The sequence below is a fragment of the Embiotoca jacksoni genome, unplaced genomic scaffold (genome assembly GCF_022577435.1).
Source record: "Embiotoca jacksoni isolate LCO1_2020_lvr unplaced genomic scaffold, fEmbJac1.0.p SCAF_11, whole genome shotgun sequence".
In the NCBI taxonomy this organism is placed as follows: Eukaryota; Metazoa; Chordata; class Actinopteri; family Embiotocidae; genus Embiotoca; species Embiotoca jacksoni.
In genome coordinates, this window is record NW_027185241.1 from 5,836,459 (window position 1) to 5,859,546 (window position 23,088).

At 41.1% G+C, this 23,088-nt stretch overlaps 1 protein-coding gene across 6 annotated transcripts; it reads right to left on the reverse strand.

Annotated features, from left to right (window-relative positions):
- Positions 1–53: 53 nt before the first annotated feature.
- ttyh1 (tweety family member 1) lies at positions 54–22,627 on the reverse strand. Of its 6 annotated transcripts, none has more exons than XM_069142632.1 (16): positions 22,267–22,627; positions 21,568–21,699; positions 17,811–17,975; positions 16,088–16,317; positions 13,337–13,448; positions 11,052–11,389; positions 7,750–7,845; positions 7,499–7,571; positions 5,985–6,060; positions 5,732–5,787; positions 5,361–5,453; positions 5,171–5,263; positions 4,921–5,060; positions 3,901–4,068; positions 2,266–2,344; positions 54–1,131 (listed from the first exon to the last, which is right to left on the reverse strand). In XM_069142632.1, exons 3-16 carry the CDS (start codon positions 17,943–17,945, stop codon positions 1,048–1,050), a joined length of 1,773 nt encoding a protein of 590 aa, XP_068998733.1. In that variant the 5' UTR covers positions 17,946–17,975; positions 21,568–21,699; positions 22,267–22,627; the 3' UTR covers positions 54–1,047. The 6 variants fall into 6 exon arrangements, with proteins under 6 accessions (XP_068998733.1, XP_068998732.1, XP_068998730.1 ...); XM_069142631.1 differs by having other exon boundaries at positions 21,568–21,712; XM_069142629.1 differs by having other exon boundaries at positions 21,568–22,179.
- Positions 22,628–23,088: the final 461 nt, after the last annotated feature.

Here is a 23,088-nt window from a genome sequence, read left to right on the forward strand (position 1 = left end):
GTGAAACATGCTACGTGTGTTTGTTCTTGTAGACACGAGGAAGACCAGCATCGGGTTATTGAAGTTATTTTTTATTTATATTAGACTCTTGAGTGTAAAAGGATGCCATTCAAAAGGAGCATTGATAACCATACAAACTCAATTCAAGGGTTAACAAGGTCAGTTGGCGAGGAAGGGGGATTCAATGAAATCTCAAACCATACCATATATACACAAAACATCTTGGAGAGATCTCAGAAACCCAATGCTATACGTAGGGATTATTGCTAGTTACGGTAGGGCTACTGCAGCACCAGTAGCAAGAATCATATTGCTATGTACCTGCTGTCGTCGCATGGGATTTGTAGTTCTCCATTCTCGAGATTTGAGTGGCAGTTGTAGTTCTCCATTCAATCATTAAAACAGGGTCTCAGTAGCCCTCAAGTATTTTTTTAAGAGCAAAGGTTCATGATTATTCAGTTATTATAGACAGTGAGATATACAGAGTACCATAAGGTATTACAAGGAAAATACAGAATTGACACCTATAAAAAGTAATAATAAAAAAAAAAAATGATACCAAGTGAAGGAACTGCATAACCATTCACAGAAAAAAAAATGTGTTGTCGCTACGTGCCAGTGCTTTTCTACAACAATATTTATATAAAAACTTGAAAATGAATCAGTGGTACAGATACATTTAAGAATATAAAACTACAACGTAGTAACGTCAATACCATTCTGACTTGCCTCACGACTGTTCACAGTTTACACAGTTTGGACAAACAAGGGGAAAGAATTTTGCCCAAGTGGACTTGGTTCATAGCTTTGCAAAAACCAACCGGCAACATGACTGTCGGTTATATCAGCAGTCCATTGAGAACTGTTTCTTTTAAGTGCTTTTAATAATAATAATATTCAGTGGTACTGACGTTATGCACTTTGAATTCACACCTAGCATTCATTTTATTTAGATTAGTTTCTTTTTCATTTCATTAAAGTGTCCATTCATATGAAAACTAAACCTTTTTTTTTCTATACATTTTCTAACAAAAAAGAAAATAATAATCAACGTGAATACAGGTTCCTCGAATGGGCGGGGTTGGGGTGTGATTGACTTCCCCCATAACCAGTCAGCATGCTGGGAGAGTACTGTACTTCCAGAAAAGATGACGGCATTCAACAGAAGACAGATTGAGATGGTCCGACGTTATATTGTGAGAAAATAAAAGAGAAGAAAAGAAAACTGGTTATTCACCCACATGACTCATTAAGAGAGGCAGACAGCACGTGTTGTGCTCTGAACAACATGCTTTAACATGCTTATGCAGAGAGAACCAGTTACAGTCAATTAATTAAGAAGACTAATTCAGTTCTCAACAAGTTCATTGGTTTGGCAAAAAAAAAATTCAAATATAATTTTTTCAGGCTTTCAACCACATCTCATGGTCGTCTTCAGCAGATTGGGTTAGCTCACTTGTCATGGAATTAGCTGAGTTATATTTTAAGAGACTACAAATTTGTTCAAATGATAAAATGTTGTCACACATAGATGGTAACTCCAAACTTTATCTGCTAAGGACATCTGAAATGCAGTCAAAAGCTCCACAAAAACTCCAGTAAAGTGGCCTTGAGGTTTTTTTTTTTCCTTTTTCTGTGGCTATTGTTACATATGAACTGAGACAGAAAACAAAAGGTTTGGTTTCATATCAGAAACTGTTTACTGTCATTTACAATTATTTTGACTTAAAGAGAAATTGCAAAGGTCCACTAATTAGCTTTTTTGCAGCAGTGCTTTAATCTGCATGGTCTTCTTCAGCAGGTATCATAGAAATAGCTAATTTGTCATAATGAGACTTAAAGTTTGGTCAGGCGGTCTTCTATATGGGAGAGAAACTTCATCAAACTTGATTGACTGAGAAAAACTCACAAATGCAGATTAAAATCAACCCAGAAGAAGTAAGGGGACCTTGAGTTATTTCTCATTCTGGATGTTCACTGTTTGGTGTGAAACAGCGAAATAGTGATAATAAAACACGATGAGCTCTCAAATTGACATGAAATGAAACATAAATGATCATTTTATTCTCATATTTTTTGCGTGTTTTGAAGCGCTGTAAACGAAATGAGCAAAAGGCCAGCCCACAGCTGGGTCTTGCGAGGTTGAGGGCTCGCCACCACGATAGTTGACCGTTTGCTACTGGTTACCAAAGCGAGCGGGAGCGCGAACAACTACGACAAAAATGGCCCAGATTGTGATGGTGTCACAAGTACAGAGGAACTCACAGAGGGGGGTGGGGACTGCCTGTCAGTCAGGGGTAGGCTCTCATAGCCAGGGTTGCCATTGGAGGAAACGTTTGGAGTCCTGTATAGAGATAGAAAGAGACAAGGACAGGAGAGAGAGGGAGAATAGAGGATAAAGAAGAGAGGGAAATAGGGGTGAGACACAATGAGAAAGACAGAGGGGACAGGGGGGCCGCAGGGTGACGGGACCCAAGGACAGGTAAAAGGGAAGAAGGAGAAAGAGTGATTAGAAATATAGTGCGGAAAAACACAGCACTTAGTAGAGCTAGTAGGTATTAGTACTCTCACTGTGAGCACCATCAGCAGCAGGCGTCCAGTCCACTCCTGACTGATGCACAGCAGGATTTGTACAAATAATCTGCAATTACATGCATTTAGGTCTGGGTGTGACTCACCAGTCCCATTTCAGCTGTTTGTTTTTTTCCTAATGAATTTGTTTATCTGCACAATAAAACCCAGAGAGCTTTTAAAGCCATCAAGACAGATTCCATTTCAGAGGAGTGGACTATATTTTTTGTGCTGGCTGAGTTTCTGAGCCTGGACAGTTTGATTCAGTCAGTATCCTTGTATTTGTGGTCAACTGGCATTAAAAAAGGAAGTAAAAAGTAGTCCACGACTACATGGCACTAACTATGCTTGGATTCCTCAGTGAGGGATTAGAAGGGGGGTGGGGGGGGAGAAACAGAATAAGATGAGAAAAGTGTGAAAGAGGGGGAACCAAAAAGGAAGCAGGAGGAATCATGAAGAGAAAAGCAGCAGGACAGATGGCGAGAAAGAGCCTGAGAGCTCTGGACACCACAGTGAAGAGACGGATGAGAGTGATGCAGGAGGGTGTGTGTGGGGAGGGGTTACCTATAGACAACCTGAGCCTCACACCGCCGGAGTTTTTACGAGCGCGGCCTCATCAATGACACCCTCCCCCCAACACAGCAGTAGCATGCTACTGTTTAGGAGACAGGACGCCATTTGAGACAAGATCTGTGAAAATGACCGAGCGGCCTATATCGTCTGTCCTGAAACACTTGACAGACGGATAGACAGACACACAGACAGACAGACAGACCTCTGCAGTTGTGTCTGTTTCTCTGCCTACACTGTAGTCCATATTGACCTGTCTGTGTGTCTGTCTGCAATGCATGTGCTTAACCTGACAGCTCTGTGCATTTGGACTAAACCTCCCTGTGTATATGGAGACACGAGTGTGTGAATCTGCACTCAAACTACCTATTCTGACATCTCCTGTGTAAAGAACGGTGTGTATTATATACAGCAGCTGTTACGTGTGTCGTCAACATAATTACAACTGTGCTGTAACTCTGAGCTTTGAAGGGGGGTTGTGATTTTAAGCTGAATGCCCTCACCAAAAAGACTATGTGTCTGCACAGAAATATCTCAACAGTGCTCAGTCAGTCTCTATGTGTGCACTCTGTGTTGTCAAACTTCTTCCTGGACTTTTTAAAATCCCTGATCTGGAGGGGCACTAGTGTATAAGCTGCCCATAATATCAAAACAGAAACACACGCTTTGATGACACTAAAACTGAATCTCAGGGCAGCTTCCTCCTCTTGCTGTCTGTCTGTCTGTCTGTCTGTGTGTCTGTGTGTCTGTGTTACTCACGGGAGGGGTGGCGCGCTAGAAAAGGGGGGTGTCCACCCGGCCCCCGGGTAATTATAGAAGGGGGCCATGGCCCCTCGCTGAGACCCCGAGGCCGTCTGTCTACGTGCCTGATGGGAGGTGAAGGGGTCCTCACTCTCGCTGTCCGAGTCTTCGTACTCCTCAGATTCACTGTTGCCGTCCATGAAAGAGAGAAAAGGGGACGTGTGAGAGCAGAGAAATGATGAGTACCACCATGTCTTTAGATGCAATGTATCGACTATTATAACTACATGTTATATAAATCTGTTTGATGATCATTGTTTTTATGCAAAATTGTGCAAAAAAGGCATGACAAACACTTAAGACGGTAAATATCATGTTTTTATCCCCAAATAGTCTCCACATAAAACTATTGATCTCCAGTAGTGTTGCACTTTCAGCTCTAATCACAAACTACTGAATCTTACTGTGAGCTGACGACACATGAACTGGGCTCCGATGGGTTTATATGTATTCGAAGCTAACCAGCTAATTTTGTTCCACATCCACCAAACCTTCAATCAAAACCACAGAATTTCAAACTGCACAAGTCTGAACAACAGGAATAACATTCATATAAAAGCAGGCTGAGGAGAGATACCACCAGCTTTTATTGGAGGTTTTGGCTCTCATAGAATACACTAAAATACCCTCACACACATGCCAAGTGGCATGCAGAAATGCCAGAATTTTGTAATTATGATGCACTTGTGGAGGATCAGCTCATTGTTTGTCATGAATGGTGGAACAGAGGAGTCCCGGCCCTGAGGGACAGACAAATTTACTAACTTCCATCCAAGATCAACCTACGTTGTCTGCCACTGTCCCTTTCTTGTACCACTTTTGGCAGTTTTTAATGTAGGCACTTTATCGAGTTTTACAGTAAATAAGTGTGAGGCCATTAAAATGAGTTATTGCAGCAAAATAACAGCACTTACACGTTTCCTTTTTTTATGCACTCCTGAGGTGTATTGGAGACAAACAAATGCACACTTATCTCACCTGGGAAAGCTCCTCCAGGCACCAGGCAGGGAGCAGAGGATAGCAGTGAAGGCCAGAGCAGAGAGGAAAGAGTAAAGGGAGAGGTAGAGCAGCCCCTCCATCCCATCATAACACAGGCCTTTCAGGGAGTCTATGTAGTCCTAAAACCAAAAAGTAGAAAAACAGAAATAAGTGAGAAAAAAAAAAAGAAGCAGTGGCTTGATTGTGATTTGCAGTACTTCTACATGCAATGCTCAGCTCCCTGGATTACCTTATTCAGCCCCCGGCAGTTCAGTAGTGCCACCAGCTGATGAAAGTTGCCCTCTGTGGAGTTGAGTATCTGTTGAGCCTCCCTGAGTGATTTCTGTGGCAACACAAAATTGCTGACTGTGAGAAAACCACTGAAAAGGTGAAAAACATGTTGCATAAATGGTATCTCCTGTGTATAAATTAAAACCTACCTCAGCTTTGGGGAACTGCGTGAGAGCGTTTCTGTCCAGACTGGAAAGGTGTGTGTGAATGTTTGAGAGCGCCCTCTGCGACTGGGTCAGCAGCTAAACCCAACAAGTCAGGGGAGTCAGTGGAATTAAGAGCTTTTATTTTGCATTATAGCTGAAATATATCATTAATATGCTGAGAGTGTAGCTATTTTACCTGGGACCTAATCATCTGAGGAAAGGAGGTGCAGCAACAGCTTTGCATCCCACCCTCAGATAATTTGTCCCTAAATGCCCTTGAGAGAGTTTGACACCCGACCTGCTTCGGTGTCAGCTGAAAGCCTGCAGTGTGAATATGTTTACATATAACGTGTGACTAACAGAGATCCCATTACCTGCTGGAATGGACTGTTCATGCGCCTGTTGCAGGTCAGGTAATAATCCAACACATCTGAATGGCCAACAAAACAGCAGTGGCACAAAAGATCAAGGCACAAAAGAAAAGACGTGGAAACATTCATGTGTCATTATACCAGATTCTGCTCACAAAAGCACATTTGGAGGGTAAATCAAGTGCATGGCAGGGACGGGGGAAACAACTAGCTCTTCCAGAGAGTATTGTTTGGACAGGGAGAGGTGAATGGTTACCTGAGCTAGTCCCAGTGTTGAAGTTGGTGGAGTTGAGGACGAACGCGTTTGGATCTGAGCAGAAGTCACTGAGAGCCTGGCGATGCAGCGAGAGTGACAGGGAGAGTGACAGAAGGTGACAGCAGAGCAGGAAGAAGCAGTGGGAGAGAGAGGAGGGAAGATGAGGCCAAAGAGGGAGGGCAAGAGAAAATGATTGCAAGGAAAAACTTAGTAAACACACTGACCGAGTGTCATACTTTGCTCTGCAGATGCCCGACAGTAGCGCACAACAAAGTGGAAAATATTGATCAGCCTGTATCACATGCTGTCTCGGACAAACCTGCACTCCTCTGACATATTTTTTTCCATTAGATCATCCCCTTTTATAACCTTTTTTTTTTTTTTCCATATCACTTGCCTTCTGGCCTGTTTTTGGAGAAATAGCACACCCACAAACACTCAGCCTGAGATTCCCCCACCAGAAGAGGGAGCGAGAGCCACACAGAGAGCCTGGCGACTGATTGGGGAAAGCAGTGACCCGGGGCAAAATAAAGTGGGCAGGCCCACAGCTGGCCCATTGTTTCCCTGTCAGTGACCAGGGACAGAGCGGCTCTGTGTGGACCCACAGGCCTTGGGACGTCTCCCGCCAGCCCCACATGACACAGAGACTCTTAAACTGAGCAGCAGTGCAGAAAAACACCCCCAATTTACGCTCTTCACACGAACCAAATATCTCTCAGAGACTCAAAATGGACAGTCTCTTGTTCGGGACATAGAGATGTTTTTATGCTCTTTGTCACTGATAAATGTCACTGTTCTGAAGGTGGCTGGAGAGTCGCCTGTAAAAAACAGCACGCTGATGTCATGCTTGCGCATTAAAAGCACAGCTGGACCTTCAGATCCACTCTCCAGCAGCATGTTAGTAAATGTAACTTTCACAGGATTACACTCACACTCCCACTTCTATGCATGCTCATCGTAAAGACCCAAGGCACAGAGGCACTGTAACAGCCTCGAGCCTGTACCACTGATGGCAAGCTGATGGTTTCCCCACTCTCTCTCTCGCTCGTCACTCACGTTAGTGCACTATAAAAGTGATCTCAAGATGCACTCTCCAGCTCTTCCCCTCCTCACTCTTGTTGAAAGCACTTCTCTTCATCCTCCATCGTTACTTCTCGAAGCCAAACACCCACACACTTGCATGTAAAACACGCACTTTAGTGCGCGAACACACTTTGTTTACAAATGCGCTCATGCACACGCTCATTGAATCTTTAATCTCTGCCCCATTTTCCTGCCTTTCTGGTCTTGTGCCATGACTGCAGCGTTCCCTAGGAGGCAGGTCTTTTCACAGTTTAGCACAATGGGCACAGAAATCACACACCAACCCACACATACACATCGCTTTGGCCTGCCATCAGGGGTCAGCCTCCTAAAGCTCTCTTCCTCTCAGCGACGGCCAGCTAATCCCATTCACTTCCTATTTCTGCGGTCCTGGTCCCATTCCCCACAGCAGTTTCACTTAGTCTACTCACCACCACAGTGGCTGTCTCCAAGCCCAGGGAGCCCCAGCTTAGGAAGAGAGCCAGCCAAGCCAGCACAGTCATCCTGTGGGGGAACAGCACAAACTCTTCAGCCTAGAGGACACCCTGACCATCAATACAGCGTTGTATGGTTTGTGTCTGAAGATGTGTATGTGTATGTGTGTATGTGTGTGTGTGTGTGTGTGTGTGTGTGTGTGTGTGTGTGTGTGTGTGTGTGTGTGTGTTTGTGTGTGTGTACTCACAGGATGAGCAGCCAGCGGGCTTGTTTGGCCAGTCCCAGCAGGATGAACAGACACACTATGAGGTCAAGCAGCAGCAACAACACGTATGACAGCCACCTAGAATAAACAGGCGATGCTGCTTACTACATATTAAACACATTAGCCTATAAATTCAGCAATGAAAAAAAAAAAAAAAACTGGCGTCAAAGTCCACTTACTGTTTTTTTTGTTTTTTTTACTAGTTTAGTTAAAACATTATGTTACTTTTTTATTGATTTTTTTACAACACGTGGTTGCACAAACACAAAGCTTACTGTTGCTGTGTTTTCATGGATGAATAAATTGAACCTTGACCCTTCAACTGCTCTTCTATTGAGCACAAGTGACACAAGCAAACGCCATGAAACTGCTCTGTTATAATATTTCTAACGAGGACAAGAGGGTAGACTTTGTGACAGTAGTTTCTCATGTGTTTTTTCAAAAAACTTAATAGTGTAGGTTTTTGTTTTGATTTTGTCAGAAAAGGAGTCAGACATGATTAATTCAAATCAAAAATTAACGTCTCAGTCATTGACCAAGTATGTGGTCTCACACAACCAACAGTATTTAAAACAGTGCTCTGCAAAAAATTTTGCCGTGACTGTTTCAAAATGAACCGTCATTACAAGTGTACTTGAGCGGTTCCACCAAACAGTGATTTTTTTTTTTTTTTATTAAAATATTTTAAGGTCATCTCAAAAAGAAGCAGATAGATACTTTATGCTGGTTTTGATCATTTATTCAAAAATAGTAATAATAATTTTAAAAAAAAGTATCAAGCAGATTAAAGAGTAGTGTTTTAATTATTCAGAAATTTCATTTTTGATTTAGAATGTAAAAATGTAGTAAAATATATCACATTTCAAATGAAACGTAATTTCACATATCAAAACATGTATTTTTGGCCCGCAGACCTCCATCCAGATTAATTCACGGCTCTTCATAGAAAATAATTTGGGCACTTCTGTTATAGGCAATAATGAAGTTCAACGGGGGGATGCTATCTCTCTCATTAGCAAACCAATCCCCATGGTCAACCTGCCTTCCCCCCTCTCAGAGAGAGCGCAGGACCAGAGGGGTTGTTTAGCTGAATATATGCATTTTGTCTGTCTGACTCATTGATCCTTGATGTGAGTAGTAAGAATCTATGGCCCGTACATGACTCTGAAATATTCAGCAGCCTAATTGTGCTGTGTATTGATGAATCTCATTGTATTTATAAACGCTCCCACTGGACCGTCGTCCTGACAACAAATCACCTGCTGGATATAAATTAGATAAGTGTTTCATCACAGCCATTACGTGTCGGTAATGTGCAGATTATACCTTGCTCCTTTCATCATATTTAGATTTTTCCACTTCATCTGGGATTAAAACTCTCACTATCCACTGTTCCCAGAATTTAAACTGCAGAGAAGATTATAAGAAGACGTATGTCTTTATTTAACAGAAAAAAAGGAAGCATTCATCCAGCGTGTCTGTCTTCACTTTCAATCTGAGTTTGTCTTTATCGTTTATCTTTGTTTTTATTTTTAGCTTTAGTTTCTGTGTAAACTAATGTAGAAACAAGAGCTTGAACTATACTTAACTTCTTGCTGTTACAAGCGAGGGATGTGATTTGTTTATGAGGACATTGTTATTAGTAAATGGATATTATTAATCAGTACTGGGATATACTTGATGACTTTTATTTATCAATTCAAATGTGTCCATCTCGGTGTCTATTATCGAATATGGGAAAAAAAAAAAGTATCCCATCAACCAACTGAAAGGAAAACAATTTTCTGATTAAAAAATATGGATTAATTCAACCAACACATCCTCATAAACATGCAATATTAATGAGCGGCTGGGCAGGACAGTTGTCTCAGCCTCTTAAAGCTCTATAAAGATAAGGGTGTGTTCATGTTCACAAACAGCTTGCACATGTTGATATTTAGAATAGCGAGCCAGAGGGTTTTTTTGTAAACTCAGCTTGTTTTGTTAATGGAAATTCTTTGTTTAACACAGAATTGTTCTTTCTATTTTACTGGAGACTATGATCACATGCATGAGAGGACCATTACCACTAGAAAGATGCAGTTTTATGAGCAAATAAAACTGAAGTAAAAATGGAAGCAGTTAAAGAGCATAAACAGTTTCTAACCCAGACGAGGCAAACTGAAAGAAAGCTGCCAATGTTTACTTTTGTTAGTGAAGCAGCAGACTTAATTTCCACGGGCATCACTGATTCTAAAATATCAATGTTTCTTTTTCTACAAATTATTTTTAGTTTCTTCAAACAAATACACTTTCTTAAAAAGGTAAAGACACAGAATCCGGTCTAATCTGAGATCAATCCCTCTGTAATGTCGCACATTATTTTAGGGTTCCTCGAAAGAACTGTGCACTTTGGTATTACTTATTTGGACAATTGTTTTCTGTTTGACAGAACTGTGCCATTTCAAACCAAGAAAATGTTGCACTAATAATGCATCATTCATTTAAAACCAGAAACTGTATTATTCATGAATGTTATCTTTAACTGTTTGCTGCTCGTAGACAAGTTTGGCAATTTAGTGCGTTCACATGACAAATTAAACACCTCTTCTCCTTTTCATTAGCACCAAATTTGCAAGAAATATAATGAAATCCTTTGGAAAATATTTATAAATTCACTCCCAGATTACCTGTCGAACATATGCTCTAAATTTTTACGTTTACAAGACCTCTACAATCTTTGATCCAACAATAGGCTTAAAGGCTGCTCTATTTTTATTACAGCCTTTGGTCTTGATGACCTGTAGACTTAATCTAGCCTCTTTTGTTTCTCTTACTCAGTTTGAAACAATAGTTAACTGCAGTTTTTAAATCTAAATGTGCTTGTTACAATGTGCAATATTTTTTTTCTGTGTACATTTAAACTCTTCTGTGATGTGTGAATATTATTATTCGCTAATTTAATATTGTATTCTGAATTATTAGTTATTATTCAGCATCTTTTGTAATGTCTTGTTCTATATTTGATTGCATGTATGTAATCGGTATGCACTTGGCTGAACTGTTTTTTTTAAGGTAATGTAAAATAAATTAAATCTTATCAACAAAAACAAAAAAGAAAAGCGTTCAAATCTTAGTGTAATCCTGCAGATTTATGTATATTTTATTTGTGTCAGATGACTGACCATGTATTTTACACACCCCTCGTTTGCATATGGTGACAGATCTGAACATTACTCAAAAAATGTTCACAGGATAAATATATTTCCAAAGTGTATCCAGACACACGTGGACCGCAGCCTCACCTGTAGTCCTCATTGACCATCAGCGTATTGGCCGCCCAGCCAGGTGAGAAAGGGTTGGGCATTAAGCTGCTGGTGGGCACCACTGTGGGGGCCACAGAGGGTGGTACGGGGGTGAGAGGTGTGATGGACGCCCCGCTGATACCGCTGTCATTCCCCAGGCCTGCGTCAATGCTGGACCGAGCCAGGGAGATGGAGGAGAGGAGGTTGATCACATTCTCAGACAACCTTCGGCAGTTCCGCGTCGAAACCAGGAAAGGTTTACTGCCGGTAAACAGCTCTTCCATTGACGTTAGTGGTCCAGAGACGGACAGCTGCAGTCCAGTAATTGTGTCTGAAATCTGAAGTGGGAGGAAAGAAGAATGAGATGGGAGTTAAGTGGAATGGAAACCACAAAATAGACATGATGATGCACATAAAACCTTGGGAGTGTCAGAGTGACTGTGTTGTGGAGACAGAGAACTGAAGACGTTGGACATCTTGTGCCTCGGTCTAACAATGTCTGGCCCTCAGAGTCTAACACAAGTTTAAGCTGCGGTACTGTATTTATCAAAATTCTAAATGTGAAAGTTTGGACTCCGTAAACTTAATAATAAAAGCATTCTATATCATTTCTTTTAGCTTGAAAATAATAACATGAAAGAGAGAAAAGATCCCTGCTGGCTGCAGTGCAGAGAAAGAGATGAGCTCATAGCTTGTAAATGTATTTTAAAGCTGTAATCTTATTATCCAATATATAATAACATCACATATTTGAATACATAATTTCCAGGTTTATATATTATATACCTGCATATTATATTCATTTTAGCTCTATAGTGATCACTAATACGAATTTAGACATTTACAATGACACATTTTGCTATATTAATATGAGACAAATGCTTCCACTAGACACACTATACCAAGCACTATCGGTGTATATGTTTACAATTATACTTATTTCCATTTGTTTACCGTTAGAGTATATGAATATGGTGTTCATTTTGTTGTCGATTTTGTTTTGTTTTTGTTCATTTGTTGTCTGCAGGTGTACATGTAAATTTGTCTTATATGATTTCTCTGATTTATCTCTTCTACCATAAGCAGAATTTATTTATTCTCCAATTCGTGTTTCTTTGCTCACCATTTCAGCCAAATCGCCGATTGTCTCTTTCCTATTTATATGTTTTCCGTCTCCATATAAACTGCCCCCTCTAAATGTCACCTATATTCAAAAAGTGAAATTGAGGTCTTTGCTACTTTAAGCCTTTGATTTTGAGATGAAAACAGCAATGATACTAAAGGAGAGACTGGCTTTTGCTCTTATTTCACACTATTTATATGCAAATGTTGCACAAAAATATGGATATTGTATATGGATATTCAAAAAACTTGAAAAAGTATGTATTTATACATACAAAAATACATTAATTGACCAGTGAAATTTCAATCTATTGTTTTATATATATATATATTATATATATATATATATATATATATATATATATATATATATATATGTGAAGGGCACAGTATAATAGTATTGCACGTGGTTCTGGTCATATCAAAGTTTAAACACATAATTCCATGATTTTGTTTTTATATTAAAATACATTACATTTCATATCACTGAGTAAATGTAATGACTCCTTTGAAAGTTTAAACAACATGACAGAGAGGGCAAGGTCAATATTTTGGCTATTGGCCAATGGATTCACTGCACTGATCACACTTGTAATAAATCATGTGATCTCTGGATTGAGTAGGTTGTCTCAGTAACTTGTCATATTCTTCACTATCATCAAATTAACCAATTAACTCTTAATTTGGCTCTTAGAGGTTTAATAAAAATGGGCCATGAATATTCTATCTAATGTCCGTGTCTTTTATTGTCTCTTTCCACTTTGTCAAATAGCGCTGCTTGATGAGGGTCAGATTAGAAATCCTGCTCGACTTTTAGTTAGAGATGTTTTAGTTTCTTTGACGTGAATAAAAAAGAGCTGAAGTAATTCACTTGTGTGTTTATGCTGACACTCATATTTATGTCATCTACATGGCTTCCTAGACCTGAATCCTTAGCAGTCTGACACATAAGCCACAGTCTGACCACAGGGAGCTCGATAAAACAGAAGTCTGTGTCTGATTTTTTTTTTTGGCACTCTGCACAAATCGTGACACATTCTCCCTCCCTCTCTCTTCCTCTCTCTCCCTCCCTCTCTCTTCCTCTCTCTCCCACACATATACAAACAGCATCAAGCGGAGTAGATATTCTGCATGACATTTTACTTGCGGAGAGCAGCACTCACCAGCAGATCGATAGAAGCTAGCGTATAATTGGCTGTGAGAAGAGACGAGGTCAACTGATACATCCCATCATTAGCCTCGCTGTTGCCATAGAAACCGATGCCTATGGCAACACTGCAAAGGGAAAAAAAAAAAGAAACATGAAAACATTGTGGGAGGGTGCATATGTGACACAGTCTAAAGGAGAGAGAGGGGTAGAAGAACAGATAGCAGAGGCATAAATGTAATGTTTAATTCAGTGTGTATGTACATTTTAAATGAATGTGACACAAGGAGATAGAGCTGGCGAGGATGTGATATGTGCGCTCTGGATGAGCGTACCAACAGTGGAGCGCAGGGGAAGGAATAAAAAGATGATGGGAAAAAAGCTGACTCGTAGCACTCAACAGTTAAGCTCCAGCAAAGAAAATATTCAAAACGTTAAACATAGCGACATGTTTACATATTTTTCTGTTATTCAAATATTCAGATTAAGGCTCGGGCCAGATGTTCATCAAATCCCCTCAAACCCAAGAGGAATGGTATGACCCAATCTCCCACAAAGTATGTGACCCAGATTAGAAAGCAGGGGGAAAAAGAGGAATGTGTGCCTGTGTCCGTGTGCGCTTTGCATTTCAAACTGCCGAATGTGAACGCTGTTTAATGCAGCTGCATTTTAAAATGACATACACCCTTTTTTTTTTTCTCTCGTCAGCAAAGGCCACCATCTGGAGGAAACAGTATCACGTTAAATATTTCCAAGAGGTAAACTGCTGCATTATTTTACAGCATAAGAGCACGGAGAGCTCTTATACTGAGCATCAGACCAGACATTATGATCCATAAGGGGGAGACACGAACCACCTCATCAGCCTACACGCTGTACATGATGACATCATTATGGCAGCTGAAATCAAATCTGCAGTACATTATGTTCTATGATATAGCGATACAGCCTCAGTGCATATAGACGTGTGGGGAATAGACTGGAATATAATAACAAGCACTGCCGAAGCATTAAATAGCATTATCATTTTCTTACAGCACATAGCTGGGGCTGTAGCTTTAGATTTAAAAGGTCTGATGGGCATCCCAGCTTCCCCTCAGTGATTCGCACTTCTGCTACTCAAGAGTGTGTTGGACAGATGTCAAGCAGCATTTTTTTGTGTAATATACAGCAAACACAATGTACTGACATGATGGCTGTATGGTCACCAAGGTTGCGGGGAGCATCGGTGGGTATATCACTGTCATACTGTAGGTGGGCAAACTGAGCTCATCCTCTCACACACTTACAATAATGTGGAGGCAGTGAAATCCACACACCATCTAACACACACAGTGCTGTTGTTGGCCTGTCGTTGGGAAACAGCAGCATAACATGACTGTCAGCTGTCATCCAAGCCTGCTTTTCTCTCCAGTGATATAATTGACCATGTGAGCAACTAAAAAACACATGTCAAAGAAGATGAAGGACGCAATGGCTTCTGACTCACACATATTTTAGAAGGAAATAATGTACTTTTTGTTGCGTTTGTCAGACAGCTATAGTTTGTTTTCAGTCTAAGATTTTTCTGAAAACATTAGATGATAGGCTTATGAAAACCACCTATCCATCCATTATCCTGTACTGGGTCACAGGCTAACTATCCCAGCGAAGTTGTCTGGCCATCAACAATTTAAAATCACCAATTAACCTAACACAAATATCTTCCCAGAAGGAAGCCAGAGAAAATTCTCACAGCCAAAAGAAGGATACGAAAACTTCACACAGAAAGGCCACAGCCAATGTTCAGACCCAGAAACTTGCTGTGAGGCAAAACTGCACCTTTGTGCCACTCCCTTATTTAATAAAATATATTTCTAAATCTCAAACCAGCTGCCACTCTTTTTGGTTTGTTTACCCTCCAAGAAAACAAGCTGTGTCTGGTTGTAATATTTCAGATGTGTATGAGTTGTTCTAAACAACTTCTAAACTTCTCAGACGGGTGCATTTCATGGAACAGTTCGCCATTTTGGGTAATTATGCTTTCATGTAGAGAGGCTCTCCGTAACACACACTAATATCTATGAAGCTACAGCCAGCAGCCATTTAGTTTAGCTTAGCATAAAGACCGGAAACAGAAGGAAACAGCTAGCCTGTCTCAGAGGTCCTGGTGAAATAATTTAATTACTTTTGACTTATTTGTGTTACTTATGTGTCAACTGTTAGCTGTAGGTTTACATTTGCTGTACAGAAATGAGGGTGATTTCAATCTTTTCCTCTAACCCTCTGCAAGAAAGCAATTAAAGATTTTGCCAAAAAATTTAACTATTTCAGTCTGAAAAAGGAAATACTATCCGAAATTTCAACAAAAAAAAATAAGATGAGAGAAGTCCAAACAGATGAAGGCAAATTTGTGTTGCAGAACCCTTCAGATTCATCGCGTGACCATTTGGAGAGGCCCGACCCTCAGACTGGAAACCATAACATTAAACTACCTCACTGTATATAAAGTAAAATGCTGCTTAAACATTGACACCTTAATATTAACAATCGAAACATTGGTGCTGGAAGAAGAGCTAAGATCGTTTCCTCTAAAGTACCAAAGTACCATTACATTAACAGTCCAATAAAAGTGCATTCAAAATTTTACATCAAAAGTAATACTCCCACTTTAGTTTACTTGTAGTGGAGTATTTTTACTTCAGTAAACGATCTGAAGACTTCTTCCAGTGCTGCTAAAAGGCGATGTGTGTATGAAATATAATGACATCTGAATTCTCCTTCTCACCAACACAGCGTGACAGCTGCCACCGCCACCCACGTGACACAGCAGATGCCCCGCCCCTTCTTTCCGCTGTAACCGTGACCTGTGCTGCCATCTTCATCCTCCTCCTCCTCCTCTGATCCCTCGCTCCGGTCACCACGGTGACAGCAGCAGTAATGTATGAGAAAGGAGAGAACCACCAAGAGGGAGATAACAAGAGCGATGGCTGATAAACTGGACAAAACCAGCAGAGTCTGAAAAAAGGAGGAGAAAAGGGGGGTAAAAAAAGAGCAGTTGCGTCAGTGGATGTAAAAAATGGCACTTTAATTCCATCTTTACAAGTGCAGAAGAGCAATTTGAGAGGGTGAAATACCAACTAATCCTATTAAATTCCATAGCTTGTCACACTGTCTCGCCCCCATTAACAGCAGGAGATGGTGATTAAAAAGGTGTGAGAATATGAATTATGTGCTTCAAAGGAAAAATCAAGCTTATATATATAGATATATATTGCATGCACACAGTACATGCGAACATACATTAGTAAAGATGGAAAAGGAACATGTTTAAGTCATTTAAAAAGTAGGTGATTCTTGAACATCCTTACTTATTATAAAGGCTTTAGCTCTCGAATCCCCGATCTACGTACAGTGTTGGACTTTAATGCCATTAAGCTATATCAGACTTTGCTGTTGATCAGACTTTATGTCATAAAGTCAACATTACTGAAATGCATTTTGCTCCGACACATATCTACAATATTATCCTTCATCCATCTGCCCGTCTGTCACTCCCCATTCCTCCACCTTCTCTCCGTCTCACCTCCTGTTCCCCGAAGCCCCTCCCCATCGCTACACTCCACCCATCCCTCTTTCCCCTCCGTCGCTCCCACTCTCTTTCTCTCCCCCACTCTCCCCTCTTTTTCTTTCTATCCACACCACTGAATCTCTATTAATAATCTGTGACCTACTTAAATACATTCAGTGCCACTCTCTCTCGCTCTTGCTCCCACTCTCAGTTTGGCTTTCCTCTCTCTGCCCAGTTTTCTCTTCAGCAACCTCCTCGCATTACTCATTGCCTCTCTCATTCTCTCTCTCTCTGAGTACTTTCAGTCTCTTTTGTCTTTCTGTTCTGCAGGATAATTTGCGTCCCCCTCCCCTCCTCTTCCTCTTTGTACCGCAGAGAAGTCACAAACACTGTGAGACATGGCTTGTTGGAGGAGAGGGATGAATACTTGCATTTTACCGCAGAAACAGAACCACGCAGACAACAGCGACTGTGGAAACCTGCTCGAGGACTCACGCCATGTTGAATCTCATACACTACCTGACAACAAATTGCATAGATTACACTAGCTCCAATTTACACAGATCAGAAGAGCAGTACAGCATCTAAAGCAAGGTGAAGAAATGAGAAACGAGCAGATAGGAGCGAAGTTATTGCAGGGGTCTAGTGCAATCTCCTCAGCAGTAATTAGGGCCAATAAATAGGCATGAAAACGTGTTTTAAAGTAAATGTCATCATCAGAGCTCTGCAGGTTGCTGTAACATTCAGCGATTTACGGAGCAATTTATAGATTCATGTAGCACAAATTGCCCATCATGCAGTTACTTTGTTAGAGTAGAATACTCCTCTACATCTATTACTGCAAATGGAGCCACAGGACTGTAATCATTATGCAATGGGACAGCTACTGTACAGCATGTGGTTACAGTGGCTATGAGCGGTTGTGGCAGGTGTCCATTACCTGCTGGTACTCCCAGCTGTCAGGGACAAAGATGTTGTCCCTCATCTGCATGGTGAGGTCCAGCCGGGGGAGGGCGTGACACACTCTCACCCATATTGAAGGGGCATAGCTGGGTACCGTTGTCATGGCAGCCATTTTCTACTGCCACAGGTCCCCTCCTCCACCCTGCAGGAGGGAAGCAAGAGGGGTCAGAGTAACCAGGATGTGAGGTAAGAACAGAGGAGAGGAAACAGGGCAAGGAACGGTGAATGTCTTCCTGAGCACACGGCACAGACAGGTCACAGAGCTGTGTAGCCACTTTGTCTGACCAACACTGGTTCAATTTCTAATCGGCAATCACCTGCAGAAAGGTACAAAACCATCTCTGAAGACTGTAACTCAGTGCACACATCTCACTCACAATGGAGGCCCAAATGCATTGATGGGTTTGGTTCTTTGCATGAAGATAGACAGCAGAGTGTTTAAGATTAACATACAAGCCTGGAAAATAACACTAACTTGCATTGGTTGCAACATCAGCTTTATCTCTGCAAGTCTTTAGGTTGACACTTTTGAGACAAATCAGAAAAATATCCTCTTATATTGTGCATGTGATGTGTTTAGATGATAGATAATGTGTTGATTTATCAATGAGTTGAAGTAAGTCTGACAATGGAACAAAAATATTACATGTTTTCTGTTTTTAGCTTTTTTTAAATTAAGATCTTCCGATTTTACTGTGTTTTATATCATCTTAAATTGAATTTATTTGTGACGTTTGGTCAGACGAAACCAAATATTTGAGGATGAAACTTTGAACTCTGGCAACGTGTTTCACAGTTTTAGGATATTTCTTAAATGAAATGGTCATTCAGTTCAGGTGAGCTGCCTTGAACCCACAGAGATTACATTATTATATAAGACATACCGCTCTCTAAGCCTTATGAAAGGGGGAATATGAAATAAAGGATCTGCATGGATTGTATAGGGGCTAAACAGTGAAGGCTCTTTGGTAGGGTCTTCCTGGGAGAGTATATACAGAGAGAGATCTATAAGATACCATGAAGGCCATGAAAGAAAAAAGGATGAATTTGACCATCATCACCCACTGTTTAGTGTTCAGAATATCTTAATAAAGCCGGCTGAGGCGAGGGGAGAAAGTAGGGTAAATACAAAGGGCAAATCCGGTTAGCCAAAATACACACTGGAATCCTCATTACAATGACAGAGCAGAGGGGGAACAGAGGGCAAGACGGAAGCTTGTAGGCTTCTGATACCGGCTGCCCAGATTAAGAGACCATCAGAGCTTTACTGTTTAAGAAAGGGGTGTTTTAAGACTGCTCAAAAGAGGAGAGAACACAGAGAACCATTCACAACAACAGTACTGATGCTTAAATATAAGCATAAAAGAGTTATACAGCTCAGCTCAATGCTGATATCACAGACAGATACCATTTTGCATTAACAGGACTCAATCAGATTCTGAATTGACGGCCTGTGTTGAATTTTATTGCCTTCTTAAAGCAACTGATTTGTTCAGTAAATAATCAGCACAATGTTCGACTTCATCTCCTCTGACTCACCACACAGTGACTCTGATGCTGACAGCCCACTGCACATAATTGCATTGAACAATGTGGACAATAAAAAAAAGTTTAGATTTTGCCAAGTCACATTAAAAGCCAAAACAATTTCACTATTCAGATTTGGGGGCGGTTACGGCCCAGAACAAGTTAACAGCTCGCCCACAGGCCAGACAGGGCTGCTCTAAGCCCATTACAATAAGCCTGTTCACCTTAATGGTTCCAGCAGCCCCAACTGTCACAAATCAAATCACTGCCAACACTCCATTTCCCTTATTAAAATTGTGCTAAACATAATGGTCCACGCGCTGTGAGAGCTACATCCATCCACCCCACATCAGCGGCGTAAACAGACTGTGCTCTGGTGTTACATTTCTGACATGATCATTTATCTCAAGTACATTTATTGAATGAGATGTAATTTAGGAGCTGAGATACATCTATCAGAGTTTGAGGGTTAAAGCTTTTTGAGAGGCACAATAAACAAGCAGGAGAATCATTTATAGTCAAAGGAGAGCCAGTCTACCTGTTGAGACTAGCACCAGTAATAAAGTAGGCCAATATAGAAAAGCAATTCCTCTGATGGACAACAGGAGTGTACTGACTGTGATTTTCACTATAAGCAAATAAGAGGTCACACAAACCCAGTTATTAAACAAATAATGATAAACGTATATGAATTCTTAGCATAAAAGCAGGATTTCTGTCTTACTGTCTGATCAATTCTTCAAGTCAAGATGTTTGATCTGAGAGAAACACAGTTATTACAGACGTCAGGTTTACGTTCAGGTGGATTCTCCTTCAACCCAAAAAGTGGAGGCTACCTAATGAGGTGCTGATGGGAGTGAGGGGGGGTTCACAGTCCCAGAGCAGCAGTTACTCAGCAGTTGTCACAGATACGAAGCCTCAAGTTGACGTGATGTCTCCTGCCAGCTTGTTATCATGCCCGTTGCCATTGCGTAACTGAAAGCAAATAAATGGGATTTTGAGCTCAGTCGGTGGAGAGGAGAGAAGAAAAGGGAGAGACAAGGAGAGAGATGGGAGCAAACCACCGACTCTCACCAAACCATGAGCTCTGAGAGACAACAAAAAAAACACAAAGCAGGAGACTAAATTTGTTGTGTTCTGACTGCATGGAGGTCAGGAAACACCGAGAATGAAGTCAGTTGCATGATGTGAGACTCCATGATGTCTGAATGTAAAGAAAAGGGCCATTTTGTGAGGCAGCTAATGAGACTGAAGCTGAAGCGTCTTCTGTCAGCTGAATTTAGGATCATCTTTAGCACAGGAGAATCCTCTCCACCTTTTCTTCTTTAATGAGACTACATCTCTCTGAAGAAGAAGATATAAATAATGCAGTTCTTTTGCCTCTGAAATTATGCACATTTGCCTCATAAATTCTGTTATGATTCACATTAGTGCCCGAGTCTAACAGCTCCTTAACATCAACCATAAAGACCGCAATTTATGAGACAGCATCACATCCTCATGACACCCTACATCAGCCAGGAGAAATGAATCAACATCTTAGCAAAGGTTTATAAGTTACCTTAATCTACCACATTAAGGCTGCAAGATATTCTCAATTAAAATTAAATTGTCTCTTTACATTCATCCGCAAAATTCCATGTTCACTTCCAGCAATGACCCTTCAAAGTGAGTGCAGCTGACTGAAGATAAGTGAGTGCATCTCATAGTCAGTGCAAATTAACGCTTTGATGTGTGCAAAGAGTCCTGCATGACATGAAGTTGAGGGGGACAAAATGTGTCCTACACTGCAGACCTAATTGACAAACCTACACAAAATATTCATTATTCTGCAGGTTAAACAACAGTCCAAAAGCATTTAAAAAAAAACAACAAAAAAAAAATCTTAGTTCATATAATAATTGGGTGGGAAAAAAAACACTAGATGCAAATCAAACCATTACAGCATCATCCACTTAATTTCTTATTCTAAAAATGTCAGAGGAAGACAACATCTGTTAGGTGTGATAGTTAAAACGCTATCTATGAATCCTTTTTACAGCATAATGGTTTCATCCATTGAGCACATTTTCCAAGAAAAGCATGGAATACACTGTGATTTGGTGCATATTCATAGTGTGTAATATTTTTCACTTGATTGATAATTAATCTTTGCAAACACATCAGCAATTAAACCCTAATCGACAAGAGAGGGATGAGTCTCTTACCTCTTTCGACTGTGTTGGGAGGTTTCTCTCTCCTTCTGTGTCTTCTCTCTGCCGGTGTCCGTGAAATATTTACCCACTCAGAGAGGTATACTGCCAGCCATCAACGCCTGATGCTCTTGAAAAAACATCATCCTGAAAAAAATGGCTTGGAGACATGCCGAAAATGTGTCAAAATGGAAAAAAAAATAAGGGAGAGGGAAATAAGCCAGTAATTCTTGTAGTTATTGAAATACCAAATGGGCAATAATTGTCTGGTTGTCTGGTGACAGTGGAGAGGTGCTTGTGTTGATGGATAGGAGAGGAGCTCTCCGTGAGCGCGAGTGAGTGAGAGAGGAGGAGAGTGAGCGAGAGAGGGATTAAGATTGAGGAGACACCCCTAAGGGACTCTTTATCGTTGCATAGTTTAACACCCAAGCGACTTCACAACAGTGCGCTGACACGATATTGCCCAAAGATAATTAATCTGTTAACGCGGATTAGCGGGGTCTAACCCCTCACTCACTGCGTACCAGAGGCACACTCCTGATGTCGACCCCCACCAACATCCCCGCGCACTCCCATCAACCGGACCAATCTCTGCCTAGACTACCGGACTGAACCCTGACCAGATTACTGAGAGAAAGAGTAAAAACATCAAACCTGCCAGCCAACTGTGTGCGCTAAATAATGGTAAAAATAAGATTTTAAAAATCCACTCACATGTTGGATGCAAAATAGTGAACTCCTGCTTATGAGAGCGTGATGAGAGCTAACGAGAGGTAATAGAGATGCACAGAGAATTAGAGGCGAATGAGCACACAGGGATGAATATGGGGAGAGGCAGAGACAGGCAGCATGAAACACTGAGGAAGAGAAGAAAAAAAAAAAAAAAAAAAAGTGGGTTCCCAGGGAGTGATGCTGAGAGAAAGAGGAGGGAGGGAGAGAGATGGAGTGAACAATGAACAGAGAGGGGCAAAGCAGCGTGCGATGGATTTGTAGGCAAAACCAGTTTTCAGTGGAGGCTGCATGACAGCATCAACACTGATTCAGTGGTGAGGAGGCGGCGGCGGACATGTAACGACATGACAGAAGTGATGAGGAGTGCACTGATGGGAGATGCTCCGAGGGTGATTGGACGGAGAAATGCAAGTTGAAGACACAGTGGCGAAACACAGCTAGAAAGAGTAAAAAGAGTACAGTGTTTGTCTGCCACTGGAGAAAGGGGGGCAGAGGCAAGCGAGCGAATAGGGAGGGGGCGGCGTTAGTTTTTCTGTATCACTGAAAGAGAGTGGGGGAAGGGAGGCAGGGAGATAATGCGAGCAAAGGAGTAAACAGTAGACAGCCAGAGAGCACACTCACTGACTCATATGGCCTAGGTATAGTGTATATATATGTGTGTGTGTATGTATCTGGGAGGAAGTAGACAGAAAATTGTTTTATGTATGCAAGACTTCAGCTCAGGGAGCGTTCAGACAGCCTCCGTATGTTCGAGCGCAGCAACAGTACCACATCCAGGGCATCCATCACCGAACTGATAAAATA